At 41.7% G+C, this 13,851-nt stretch overlaps 3 protein-coding genes across 5 annotated transcripts in view; 1 reads left to right on the forward strand and 2 right to left on the reverse strand.

Annotated features, from left to right (window-relative positions):
* lgr6 (leucine-rich repeat containing G protein-coupled receptor 6) overlaps positions 1-3,238 on the forward strand; it is a 65,049-nt gene extending 61,811 nt beyond the window's left edge. Inside the window, exons 17-18 of the mRNA XM_077018823.1 lie at positions 668-748; positions 1,066-3,238. Coding sequence (XP_076874938.1) covers positions 668-748; positions 1,066-2,297 — 1,313 coding nt within the window. The 3' untranslated portion in view covers positions 2,298-3,238. The remainder of the gene's footprint in view (positions 1-667; positions 749-1,065) is intronic.
* Positions 3,239-3,373: 135 nt separating this feature from the next.
* ube2t (ubiquitin-conjugating enzyme E2T (putative)) lies at positions 3,374-6,485 on the reverse strand. 3 transcript variants are annotated; one of them, XM_077018825.1, is made up of 7 exons: positions 6,382-6,485; positions 6,067-6,194; positions 5,869-5,938; positions 5,639-5,744; positions 4,996-5,094; positions 4,814-4,897; positions 3,374-3,599 (listed from the first exon to the last, which is right to left on the reverse strand). In XM_077018825.1, the coding sequence occupies exons 2-7, from the start codon at positions 6,173-6,175 to the stop codon at positions 3,483-3,485; spliced, it is 585 nt and encodes a 194-aa protein (XP_076874940.1). In that variant the 5' UTR covers positions 6,176-6,194; positions 6,382-6,485; the 3' UTR covers positions 3,374-3,482. The 3 variants fall into 3 exon arrangements, with proteins under 3 accessions (XP_076874940.1, XP_076874941.1, XP_076874942.1); XM_077018826.1 differs by having other exon boundaries at positions 6,345-6,417; XM_077018827.1 differs by having other exon boundaries at positions 6,284-6,390.
* Positions 6,486-10,476: 3,991 nt separating this feature from the next.
* Positions 10,477-11,921, reverse strand: LOC143524920 (demethylmenaquinone methyltransferase-like). Its single transcript, XM_077018326.1, has 2 exons — positions 11,287-11,921; positions 10,477-10,944 (listed from the first exon to the last, which is right to left on the reverse strand). Exons 1-2 carry the CDS (start codon positions 11,735-11,737, stop codon positions 10,748-10,750), a joined length of 648 nt encoding a protein of 215 aa, XP_076874441.1. The 5' UTR covers positions 11,738-11,921; the 3' UTR covers positions 10,477-10,747.
* Between the last annotated feature and the right edge of the window lie 1,930 nt (positions 11,922-13,851).

Here is a 13,851-nt window from a genome sequence, read left to right on the forward strand (position 1 = left end):
TGTCATATTTCTCTAATTCTTGTGATACTTCATTGCAATCGATATATAACATAACTTTATAAGAGGTCTAAAGGGTTCGTTAAGAGGTTTGCACATTCTTCATGTGAAAGGGACCTTAGCACTTTCCACACAGAAAGGTTCGGGCTCAGTGAGTTTATGTATTTATATCTCATCTACAAAGTCTGTTCATCTTTAATTAGAACAGTAAAAACATGTCAGGGCTGTAGTGTAACCGGAGGTCCTCAATTGATGAAATCAAAGCGTGCCTTCTTTTCATGCATTCCTCTGTAAGCAATCCCATCAGGGCTTTGACTTGAAAGGAACACAGTAATTATGCTCTTGACTCCGACTGTTGATTTAAGATAGAAAACATTATTTAGCCCTTTGATAGATTAAACAGGTTGTTAAAGAAGATGGAATGAGTTTTACACATTTATTTGAGGTTCAAAGTGCACTTCTGACGGCCAAAAAGAAGGCCTGTGAATGATTACAAAATTTATGTAGGTCAGGATGTTCAATTTTTATTTAGAATATGGTAGATCAAATACAAATTCATTCAAATTCAAATATAAATTCAAAGACAATTTCATTGTAATTTCAGGATTACAATTTAAGTGTGGTAATTGAGCTATGGCCTCCTAACTGTGTTTGTGTGTTTTATTGACAGATGACCTTGAACCTGAGGAATTCCAGTCAGCCATTGAAGAGTCCAAACTTCAGGCCAGCATCCAGTGTACCCCTATCCCAGGTAGATCTAATTAACAAAAACCTTTAGCTTTATATTTAGATTTTTTTTACGTTATGCTATCCCACAGAGTAAAACTTTCAAAGGTAAACTAGCAATAAGAGAGGATTGTTTGTTCATACAGTCAGAACTTGGTCATTTCTTCAGAATTGCTGCCTTTAGGAAGAGTTTACTCACTTAGTTTACTCATGTGGAGAGATGAGTACAAAACTCAAAACTTGAGGTTAGATTTTTAAAACAGCATACTGAAGTAAATTTCTGACATTGCTAAGCTAAACTGAACCTTACTAGTTACCATGGCTACCGTTTGATTTTCCCAGGTCCCTTCAAGCCCTGTGAGCAGCTGGTGGACAGTTGGGTGGTGCGTTTAGGGATGTGGCTCATCTCTCTCGTCTCCCTGCTGAGCAACAGTCTCGTCTGCCTCAGTGTTTTCGCTTCTCCCAGCTACCTTTCGCCAGTCAAGTTCATCATCGGGGCTATTAGTGCCGCCAATCTGCTAACGGGCCTGTGCACGGGAACCCTGGCGCTGGTCGACGCTCTGACCTTCGGAGAGTTCGCCGCGTTTGGTGCCCGCTGGGAAACGGGTGCCGGGTGCCAGGCGACGGGCTTCATCTCCGTGCTGGCCTCCGAGGCCTCCATCCTCTTCCTCACGCTGGCCGCAGTGCAGTGCAGCGTCTCTGTGTCGTGCGTTCGCACCTACGGGAAGTCTCCGTCGCTGGGCAGCGTGCGAGTGGCTGCCGTGGTGTGCCTGCTGCTCTCTCTGGCTGCTGCCAGCTTGCCGGTGATGGGGCTGGGGGACTACAGGGCCACGCCTCTCTGCCTGCCACCCCCACTCCCAGAGGCCCAGCCCTCCACCCTGGGCTTCATGGTTGCCCTGATCATGATGAATTCCCTGTGCTTCCTGCTCATCACCAGCACCTACATCAAACTGTACTGGGACCTGATGAAAGGGAACTTCAACAGTGTGTGGGACTGCGCCATGATCAAGCATGTGGCCTGGCTCATTTTCACCAACTGTCTGCTTTACTGTCCCGTGGCATTCCTCACTTTCTCCTCCCTGCTGGGTCTCTTCCCTGTGAGCGAGGAGGTGGTGAAGTCCGTCCTGCTGGTCCTGCTGCCTCTGCCTGCCTGCATCAACCCCTTACTCTACCTGTTTAACCCCCACTTCCGTGAGGACTGCAAACTAATCCTCAACAGAGCTCAGCTGGCCCAAGACCAGGCCCTCGACTCCTTCGTCTCGGTAGACACGGAGAAGAGCTCGTACGATTCCACTCAGGCCCTGGTGTCGTTTCCCTCCGAAACGGACGTGACGCTGGAGGGCTCAGAGGTGGACGGCCGGATCCTGTGCCCACCCATCGTGCCACTTATCCCATGCCAGCTGTCTGTGATCCTGCCACCGGGGACAGAAACCCGGAGAGAGAGCAGGGCCGGGCCGACGACAGGAAGTGGTGCTACAGAGGAGGAGGACGAGAGAAACAGGCTGGACGTACAAATAGGAAACTCTTCGTTTCCTGGGGTATACCGATCCTCCCACCCCTCATGCCATTCATAAGTTCAGCCCCAGAATCCTCAGCTCTCAGTAACTGATTCTGAGGAAAACACAGACCGAGATCTCACAAGATGCAGCACCAAATATTCCGCATAATGGACGAAAGTATGACTTTCAGATGAGAGAACTACGTGGAACATCTGTGCATGCCACTCATTGGCTGGTTATACAGAAAACCACCTATCACAGCGCGACATGACACGTCTCGATCAAGACGGGTCACGCGTCCATTAACTTTTTGATCAAGAGACGCGACACTCTACGTCTCCTGCCATCAGCTGGCAATGCGGACTCAAGCAGAGACAGTAAAACAGGGTGTCAGAGGGGCACGTTCAGTGGCAAAAGATCTTCTCTACTGTTCCTACTCCAATTCATCTTGAGCGTTTTGTGGAACATTCATGTTTGAAAAATAAACCACGTCAAACGCTCACTCTAATCACCTGCCATTGATTCTCGAGTCTGTATGAATTCCTGGCTCATAACTGCAGCCCATTAAGAATTTGCAGGTCTCGACTTGTTACAGTGGTGTTGACGCCTTACGGGAGTGAAAAGATTCAGCAGTAAGTTAATACTATTTAAACTCAGACACACATAGGTGCATAAAATGTATTGTGGAAGAATGTTTATGTAGATTAGATTTCAAACAGTGGTGGCCCTTAGCTTTTTATATGTATAAATCTTGTATAAGAGACTCTCACGCCAAAGAGAGAGCTTTGATTAGGAGAGGGCTTTGATCAAGTTCAAATACACATTGAGGGCCTCCTTTTCAGAATTGTAAAGTAGCTAGCTATTATGTATAAAATATAACTACCTCTGAAATAGCATGCAAATTCTTTTTTTTTTTTAAACCCAGTGTTTTCTGTTCTTTTTATATAAAATGTATATGAAATATATAATTTTATACTGAAATGAAAAATTGAAGCGCTCAGTTTGCAAACAACACACTACTTTGGATGTACATATTTCCATATTTCTGTATACATGTGATGAAAGAATGATTTATTAAAAATTATTAGTTTCATATGTTTAGTTTCATGTAGTACTGAGGTCTATAAACTGTTAGTCATCATTCCTCACCCTTACATAACTTAAATTTATTATATGAACATTAATATCATTAAAAGAGGTTGCTCAGACACACACACACACGCCCAACAACTATATAACATACGCAGGTTTCTTAAGTAACTACATGCACACTTTCTTCACTTGGTCCAGATTCTCTTGGGCAGACAGAGCTGCTCTCTTTTGGGATGTTTGGATGCTTTGCCCTTCAGAAGGTTTCTGCTCCGTCTCCACATCACTCTACAAATATTGAGGAAAAATAACACCATAAAGCTTTGTGAAAATACAGCTCCCCCTGGTGCCAACACAATGACATAGAAAATCAGACCACCTATAAGAGAAACTGAATTTATTGTATACTGCAGGAGTGGTCAACCTGCGGCTCGCGGCTCTTTGCCTGGTTTCATGCGGCTCCCCAGCCGGTCTGCGCTCTCACCTGCACAAACGGTCTGTGCCGTGGCCCGGTTACCTCATCAACTCCGAGGGCAACAGACTGCTACATCTTTGTGGAGTGCGGTTTGTTTACAAGCCTAGCGAGCCGCTAACACTTTTAAAACCAGCGTAGTGGAAAACGTGAGACTAGCAACATGAAGTGACTCTGCTTTGAGTCTTGTTGGTGAGACTTCTGTCACACGTTTTGGAATGAACCACAAACGAGGTGCAGCAAAGGCACCGCACACGACTGAGGGAGGCTTCAAAACTACTGACACTGTCTGTTCTCTTCCTAAAGGTGAGCGCAGGTCAGTGGCATTTTAACGAGTGTTGATAATGGAGTTTATCCACTTTTTACCTAGAAAACAAGTTGCGTACATAACAGAGCTCGTAGTGTGCGCCCACCTCCAACCGTGCTAAAGTCCTGAAGCACATCACGACTTATGTTTATATCCAAGTTTGTGTTTGTTTCTTTTTATGTGCTGTTCGCTTAGCTTGAGTTCACCCCGGTATTTTTGTCAAACGCGCATGTGCGCGAGATGAAAACACCGCCAACTTTCCAGTCAGGACCAGATCATTTCAATAAGCAATTTGTGTCAAGTTTGCTCTCAAAATGGCAGGAAAAAATGCACAACAAAACAAAAATATAAAGATGAACAGAGGACGTTTTCAACAGCCCAGGAAGGGGTTGGGTTAGGTGCCTTGCTCAAGGACACCTCAGTCATGGGCCTGGGAATCCAACATAGACACAGCAGACACACTTGGCTGAAAAAGGACGGCTGTAGAATATTCTATTAACCCACTAACTGGCAATAAGTCATGATGTAATTTTTTCAACAACACACCCTTACAAGAAAGCTGTCCTCATTAAAGAATGAAAAAAAAATGTAAAAAAAAAAATTTTTTAAAGAAAGAAGCTCCAGAGTGAATCCAGAGCTTCAGTGTTAACAGACTCACAGGCAGTTTCACACTAGCCAATAATACACCAGGGTACAACAGATAAACGGAAGGGGAAACCTCACCTTAATCTTTTGCATTGCATATTTCGCTGTCCATTTGCGTGCCTTTTCCAAATAAACTGCTCTGTTGTACTTAAACTCGGCCGACTAAAGAAATTCAAAGAACAAGAAGCATGAACTCAACAGACTACACTGCTGAAGAGGTGAAAGAAACCAAGGGTTAGAACCTGAAAAGGACAACTCACAATGTCTGCCATTAGCGGGTCTTCTGGGTTTGGCTCTGACATGAGGACCTGTATAGAGCTCAACACTGTGGAGACGTTCAGGGAGGGCCTCCATGCTCCCTAGCCAAGAAACCACACAGTTAGGCAAGCACAATATGAGCCCAGCAAAAATCACTTATTTCTTGTATCATAATACACAAGGCAGGTTTAAACAGAATTTTAAAGCAATCATATGAAAACCGTTAAGCAAAAGTAGTCATTAGACCTAAAAACATAGGATACAATTACAATGTTACAATAAACCTAATGTTGTATACGATTACATTTCAAGGTGTTACATTGTGTGTTATTGTGGACACAACTGAATGAGAAGCGTATTGTCGGTTCTAGGGATGATATTCGGTACAATAAGACAGCAAGTAATAAACATTAATAAACATTAAATTCAGTCATCAGTCCACAATTTAACTAACTCAGGTTATTATGCAGATCTATAAGGATACCGCCCTCAACTTTTCGCTCTATATTGTTGTGTTATGAGTCGAAGTAAAAAAACAGAGGATATGACCATAAGATATGACCATTTAATCCCATGTCATGTTTCTAAATTCTATTTGGCATCGGTTATAATAAAGGCTCAATTAAATTGGGGAGCCATTCTTACCTTCGGTGGCATTTTCAGTGCATCTAGACAAATTCGCCCAGCATTATCAATATTTGGATGGTAGATGGGGGTCAGAAACCTCAATTTAGGTGGCTCAAATGGATACCTATAAACCATAAAACAAACAACAGAAGCGGCATTATTCACTACACAGAGAGTGTATAAACCGTGATTAAGAATAAAAACACTGAAGCGTGTAACTATTAAAGACTAAAGTGCGGGAACATCACCTGTCAGGTATCTTTATTTCCAGTGAAAACACTCCACCTTCATACGGAGTGTTGGCACCTCCAACTATTTCTGTCAGCAAAAGAGTAGAGGGCTGTAGCACTGCCACACACACAGCCACACACACAGCCACACACACACACACACACACACACACACACACACACACACACACACACACACACACACAGAGTACTCACGGGCTTGCAGCTCGTCCGTGCGTCCGTCCACTGGCCAACACGAGATCCCGGGCGGAGGTTCCGTGCGGAGGAGCTGCAGCTCCCGTTTCAGGCGACTGCTCCTTTGCATCTTACACTTTTCCGTCTAACTGCGTGTACGGATCAATTAAAGGGAGCTGGGTCAGGATACAATGTATTAGCTAACGCAAGCTAACTATCGATATAAAATGATACACACGGTCAAAAACAAGACCTGCCGCTTTATATCACCAAACATGTACGAGGCATAATATAACCACCTTCAAACAAACTAGGACTTAATCCGCTTTACTTTACCAGCTGTTGCAGGTTTCCTCACTGTTGTGATTCTCCCCGCCGTTTATTTAAAACGTCAGCGACACGTGAGTCCATTGCAATGCATTATGGGTGTTGCAGTGTCGAATGAAAAATGGGGAAATAGGCTGGGGAAAAAAGCTTTTGTCTCGATTGTAATTGAAAAAAAAAAACAGTTTCGCTTTGTATATTTTTTGTGTGGGATGCAAGACTCGTCCTGGACACAACTGAATGAGAAGCGTATTGTCGGTTCTAGGGATGATATTCGGTACAATAAGACAGCAAGTAATAAACATTAAATTCAGTCATCAGTCCACAATTTAACTAACTCAGGTTATTATGCAGATCTATAAGGATACCGCCCTCAACTTTTCGCTCTATATTGTTGTGTTATGAGTCAAAGTAAAAAAACCGAGGATATAACCATAAGATATGACCATTAATCCCATGTCATGTTTCTAAATTCTATTTGGCATCGGTTAATTGCTGCTGCTTGTATATGTTTGGATTCGTTTTCTGTAACTGTATGTAAATCAATATTGACCCTGCAGCCAGAGCTAAACACTCAGAGACAGCAAATGGCAATATTTACCAATAGGTTATTTTTAATACACTGTGATGCTATGAAGAGGCGCAAGAGCAGACTTACGCCATCTGCTGGATGCAATGTCACACTGACTGATGCGCTGGACTATTTAATGATGAGAATAGGGACTAAAGTGAATTAATTATGGGCTGCAGTTTGACTCATTCGTGTGAGGTAGACAAAGAGTTGAGGACAGATTGAGGAAAATCATATGCTGTGGTATCTTTAGAACTTCCTCATAGCCCTGAAAACAGTTACCAAGAATTTGAGTGACTCCAGTCAAAACCATAGAGCCATTGATATTGAGGGGTGGGTGGAGAGGGGGCAGCTGGTCTAAAGCCCACAAACATCTCGTCTTTAGGGTGTGTTGAGCATCTGGTGGCTGAAACTGCTCTAACTGCCTGACTGCAGGCACTCATCAATTTTGGTGATTGATTGATAGAGAGAGAGAGAGAGAGAGAGAGAGAGAGAGAGAGAGAGAGAGAGAGTACTTTATTCATCCCCTAGGGAAAATGTTGTATTGTAGGTGTTGGTGTTGTAGCAACCATGAACAAATAGCAGAAACATAGATATAAATACCCATTTAAAACAAAATGTACATACAATGTACACTGTAAAAAAGAAAAAGTTGAGAAAACTCAAAATTTCAAGGCAACTTACTGCACTCGATTTATGAGTTTTGATCCCAACTCAAACTCTTAAGTTTTTAAGAAGTTCACTCAGTTGAGCCAACTTATTATTTCTTGTTCCAATTATTTATTTTTCACAGCTATATAAACTTCAGATTTTAAGTATTGCCTACAAATAATTCCAAATGATTCAAGTTATACTAACTTACTATAACTTGCTCAGATAACTTATCTTGTAAGTTACATACCAGGAATGCCAAGTTTTTTAAAGTTGTGCCAACTTATTATATTGTGGCATGGTGTGGGAGAAAAAAGCCACAGACAAGTCCAATCTTATTAAGAACAGAGATTTTTTTTCTCATCTCGCAAAAAAATTGGCTCTCACAGGCCAAACTCGAGGCTAACTAACTTGGCCTTACACATAAAACACAGGGGGAGGTCATGAAGATGACAATGTTACACATACATGGAGGGGAAACTCGGATAATGCACATGTACATAAAAAATGGACCGGGGTGACTTAACTAATAACACACAAATAATAATCAATAATATATAACACTATACAGACATAAACACCACATAATACGCATAACAGGGCCGGAGCCGCAAGGGCTCATGGGTAATGACGTCACCCCGACGCTACAATATCTTGTTCAGATAATGTATATTTCCATGCCTGTCAAGTGTCCCGTTTTGGCCGGGAAAGTCCCGTATTTTACCGCTCTGTCCCGGCGTCATCCCGTATTTTTATTTTCCAGTATTTTCCCGTATTTTCAGTTTTCAATTGTTATTTTTTTTTAAGCATTCATGTGCCGCGCCAAACAGAATTCTGTCACTAGCCTCGCGAGAACTGCTACCCAGACTACTGCAGGTAGCAGTTCTCGCGAGGCTAGTGACAGAATTCTGTTTGGCGCGACACATTAATACTTTAAAATAAAAAATAACAATTGAAAACTCGCGGGTTTAGTCACATTTGTAGTTCAAAACATATTTGGGGTGTTTTTTCTTCATTTTTTGCCACTCCAAAGATGTTTTCGTCTCTCCTACAGCCTCGATTGCAGCTATATGCAAATAACCGATTATGCAAATTACGCGATACGCGATTACGTCAGATACGGGAAATGTCTCGTATTATTAAATACAAAACTTGACTGGTATGTATTTCACATGTACATAAATCTCTAAATTCAATACTAAGAATAGCTAACTGAAGTTGGGTCATATAAGACAAATGACAAAACACATTTGGACGTTAATATTCAGTTCAGAGTAGCGTAGGTCGCTGCTTGCTGCAGGTGAAATCCATTTCAAGTTGTCCGGAGTCAAATTCTGGCAGAAATCGCAAAACTCGCCACGTTCTCAACTAAGGAGTCAAATTGAGCATGCGCAGAGGATTTGGCCTGGCCTTAACTAAGGTTCAACTACAATTTGTATGTTTTGACAATGCAGGTTGTAAGGTCAGATCAACTTTTAACAAGAAACTCAATAAAGTAAGCCGATCTAATTACTTTGTTATAGTTTATGGTGCAATTAATTATTTTTGGCTCAGCTAAACTAAAAATCATAGTAAGGTGAGCAATTTTAAGTTCTGTTTTTTACAGTGTACATACAAAGCGAAATACGTAAATGCCAATACAAAATATAAAGAATATGTAGTGCATTACTATTATGTGTCATTCTGAGCCAGAGGTGGGGACTCGAGTCACATGACTTGGACTCGAGTCAGACTCGAGTCATTAATATTAAGACTTTTGACTTGACTTGAAAAAATATTCAGAGACTTAGACTTGACTTGGACTTTTACACCAATAACTTGGGACTTGAATTGGACTTGTTTACTTGCAAAGACTTGATTTTTTTTACCCCAAATCTAAATTTTAAAACGCATATTAATATTTATAAAGTGCGCCCCATTAATTTCATTTCCGTCCTTCTGACGCAGACCGGCGTTACACCAGATTCTGTGACCGTCGAGTTTTGTGACCACAGGGGGCGCTATTTCACAGTTTCTGTTCAGAGGCACAAACGCTTTACGAATGCTACGTAAACTACGCTGATGCACTTTCTTTACTCGTTTTGTTGGTGTCCACGAGCCAAAATATGACAGATGTTTATATTTACATTTATCGTCTCTTAATTACATAAATGTACTTAAACAAGATTTACCATCCCCTCACCATTGCAGCCAACAAAGAAATCATCTTTTTAACTGGGGCCACCAATTCTGACGGCAGCCATCAGAATATGTGACCCCACTGAATCTCCAGGTAACAATAGCAGCCTACACAGTGACCCCACAATAACAGAAAACAATGAAAAATAACCCTAACCTTTTATTAGTCTATATTTAAACATTTTATCCAAATGTTTAGAATAACCATTCGTAATGACAGCATCTTGCTTACGATGAAGCTTGCTATTTTCGTGTAAAATGATGTAACGAAACATTCTTGTTTAAGTACATTTATGTAATTAAGAGAAGATAAAATGTAAATGATCTGTAATCTTTTGGCTGGCGGACACCAACAAAACGAGTAAAGATACGCATCAGCGTAGCATTCATAAAGCGTTGGTGCCTGTAAAAAAAAAAAGACTCGAAAGGACTTGAAATTCCAAGTTTCAGACTTGGGACTTGACTTGACGGTTGCTTGTCTTGACTCGAGACTTGACTTGAGTTGACTGTCTTTGCTTGAGACTTGACTCGGGACTTGAGGATAAAGACTTGGACTTACTTGAGACTTGCAAAACACTGACTTGGTCCCACCTCTGTTCTGAGCATATATGTAAAAACTCTTTCTATCGGGACAGTGGTGATTTGTTATATAGTTATTGACAGCCTTCTTTACTAGTTGTTTAGTCTCTTTAAGTCGCTGGCCTGATTCCACTGATTTCACTTCCCCAGCAGATGACTGCAAAGAAAATAGCATTTTCCGCATGTAATTCTTTATTTTCCACCTTAGTTGTTTGTTTGTGTAATTTACTTTATGTCCTATCATACACCAGTAAAGGTGTTTTCAAACATCACTTTATTGTTCTGTTGAGTCCATCGTTCTGTCTGCCAACACGCACACAGCTGAAAGCAGCTACAGCCAATCAAGCTGATTCCCTGAGACTGCAGCATTTCTGGAGAGTCCTGACAGGCAGTCCTGCTTCACTTTGCTGCTGTGGCATAGACTGCCTGGAAGGTGATGTGGCCATGTGTTCTTTTCTCCACTCTCAACTGTGTGAACCCTGAGGAGCACAGCGCCTCCATGTAGGCCTCTAGACGCCAGTTCTCTCCAAGCAATATTTTCTTTGATGCAAATAGGACAACGCTATCATATCTGAGGGTCGTAACTATGAGCCCACCTGACAAGGATAAACAGAAACAATCATTCTAATATAAAATATAGCTAAAAAATCACCAACAATACAATTATATATTTCACATAATTTTGTCTAGCATCAAAATGAAATAAATAGAGTTGGGTGTACAGAACAGACATGTGACCATGATTCAATCAACCATGACTACTCACAATAAAAACAAAAAACAACAATAAGGATTAATAAAAAAACACTTGGAAAAAAATCCATTGTATGCAGAAAAAATAAATGCATTCTAATCTAAGAGAATGTTGCAACTTCAACTCTAAATGAGGTTTTGCTAGGACTAGTTTCAGCAGATACTTTTCACAATAAAATCTTTACCTGGTTTCATCACTCTGTGTATCTCTGAAGTTCCTGCTTTCAGGTCAGGCCAGTAGTAATAGGAGTTGCAGTGGAACACCTTATCCACACTGTTGTCTGCTATGGGCATCGCTGTCACGTTACTGTGATGCAGAATCACTTTTCCCTTGGTTATCTGCTCCTGCATCCTCTTCCTGGACATCCTGTGCATGTACTCAGAGTAGTCCACTCCAAGCAGTTTACCCTCAGGGCCCGTGAGGAGCTTGGCTGCAGATAGCAGACCCCAGCCTGGCCCATGCCCCACTTCCAACACAACATCATTAGGCTGGATGTTGCATAGCTTCACGGCATTCTCCTCCAGTAGGTGATTGTGCCATTTGAAGAACTTGGTGGTCAGCCAGCCAGGAATAGACTGGGTGGGGTGAGCGAGCTGTTGGCCAAATTTGCTCACTAGTATTTTGTAGACAGACATCAGGAAGCAAATAATGTCACTGTGTTAAGGTACCTGAAAACCACTAAACTTGTTGGGTGGTTTTGGTTTTTTTTGTGTTCAATTAATTATTTGCAGTTGTCAACGGGTCTATGGGAATTAAATTTGTCTTGATACCCACCAATCAGGTTTGCTGAGAGACAGGCCTTGGCAAATAAATGATTCACTTGAGAACAATCAAGAGAGGCAGAGAATGGCACGTATCACACTTCTCCTCCTGCGTTGTGTGATGTGGATTAATCAAATATCTGACTCCAAATTATAGTTGGTAAGAAACTAAAAGAAATCACTTCTGAAATAGCTCAGTGCAGGTTATAGAATAAACCTAACCAACTTTATAAAGTTCATTGCTATAAACAATAGCCTGCTCTGTCAGAGGTTTATCATAAACAAGAAACTAGGAAAACACCTAATGGAAACAGAAATACCGACCGGTGCAGGATGCCTCACGGTGCAAGGAAGGAAGGCTGCAAGGCTGAGGAAAAAGAAGAGACCCTGCACCCACAAACCTCTCCCTTTTATACCCCCCCCTCCCACACACACACACACACACACACACACACACACACACACACACACACACACACACACACACACACACACACACACACACACACACATCAACATGCATCTCAAAGGGACAGCAGTCACAAAAACCAGGTTAACCAATGGGAATCAGGCTGCTGGTAAAGACAAAGAGTACATTTGCATACAGAGTGCTTTTCCACACAGGACTGTCACATTTGACCTGTTAATGTCACGCTACAGCCCCGAACCCCTCCCTTCGGGCGTGTGTTGTAGTCCATGGCTGTGTTCGAAATAGCCTACTACATACTACTGGCGTACTGATCGAGCCCCAAATCAGTATGCCGTATGCAGTGTGTGACCAAAATGAAAAATTCCAGTACGTGAAACATACCCGGATGACCTACTACTTCCGCAAAATATTCCAGTACGCAAACAGAGCTATCTTCGTGGTGTACTGCATCCCATCATGCAACGCTACGTTCACGTGACCCCGTAGTATGCTTTGCTTTTGTCGCATACTGGAAACTGTACTGCATACTACTACGAGGACCAGTATGCAGTATCCAGTATATACTGAGTCCAGTATGCAGTATCCAGTATGTAGTAGTCTATTTTTAGGTCTTTATATGTATGTCCATGGGTGTGGCTGGGTGTGTGTGTGTGTGTGTGTGTGTGTGTGTGTGTGTGTGTGTGTGCGTGCATGTGCGTGTGTTCATTTGTCTCATTAGTCTAATGTGTTTCACGCGGTGCTTGTTAGGCTACGTGTATATAGTTTGTTTGTTTGTGTCATTTGGTGCTCATATTTAATGTGAAAACCTGTTGAGCGTTAAACTGTTGTTTAAGCACGCCGTGAGCGTGTAATGTGTTCAAGCCTTCTTGACTGTTGTTTCGAGCGTCAAACTCAATAAACATAACCTTGTGAACGCACCTTGTCTTCGCATCCTCGACTCCCTCGCACCCGTTACAGTTAAGTTACCTGATTTTCCAATAGTTTTTCTGCTTTTTTATAGGGTCATCCATGTTAAGTGATGATGTATGTTGTAAAATTAAATAAGTGTTCTAAAATGTGTCATACATTGTTGTACTTTTAAAATAATTTGATGAAAACTACATTTTATCTGGAAGTTTATACCGGGTAAAATATACCCAACGTTAGTGATGTTACTAATTTTAACATTAGTGTTCTAGGGTTAAGGGAATGGGAAAGGTTTATGTAGCATAAAATGTGGGGAGGGTTTATAAAGCTTTAATATAGTGTATATACTTAATAATTATAATGTTTCTACTTCGCGGATTTTCAGTTATCGCGGGTGGTTCTGGAACGTATCTCCCCCGATAAACGAGGGATTACTGTACTTCTTTATGTTCCACCTTAGTTTGTTTGTGTCATTTATTTTATGTCCTATCATACACCAGTAAAGGCATTTTCGAACATCACTTTATTGTTGCATTGAGTCCATCCTTCTGTCTGCCAACACGTACATGTTTCTCACCTTTCACCAGAACATCTATGGGGAGATGGACTTAGCTTCCATTACTTGGTGGGACAGATTGTTCACTTTCTTTTA

Source organism: Brachyhypopomus gauderio, chromosome 10 (genome assembly GCF_052324685.1).
Source record: "Brachyhypopomus gauderio isolate BG-103 chromosome 10, BGAUD_0.2, whole genome shotgun sequence".
Lineage (NCBI taxonomy): Eukaryota > Metazoa > Chordata > Actinopteri > Gymnotiformes > Hypopomidae > Brachyhypopomus > Brachyhypopomus gauderio.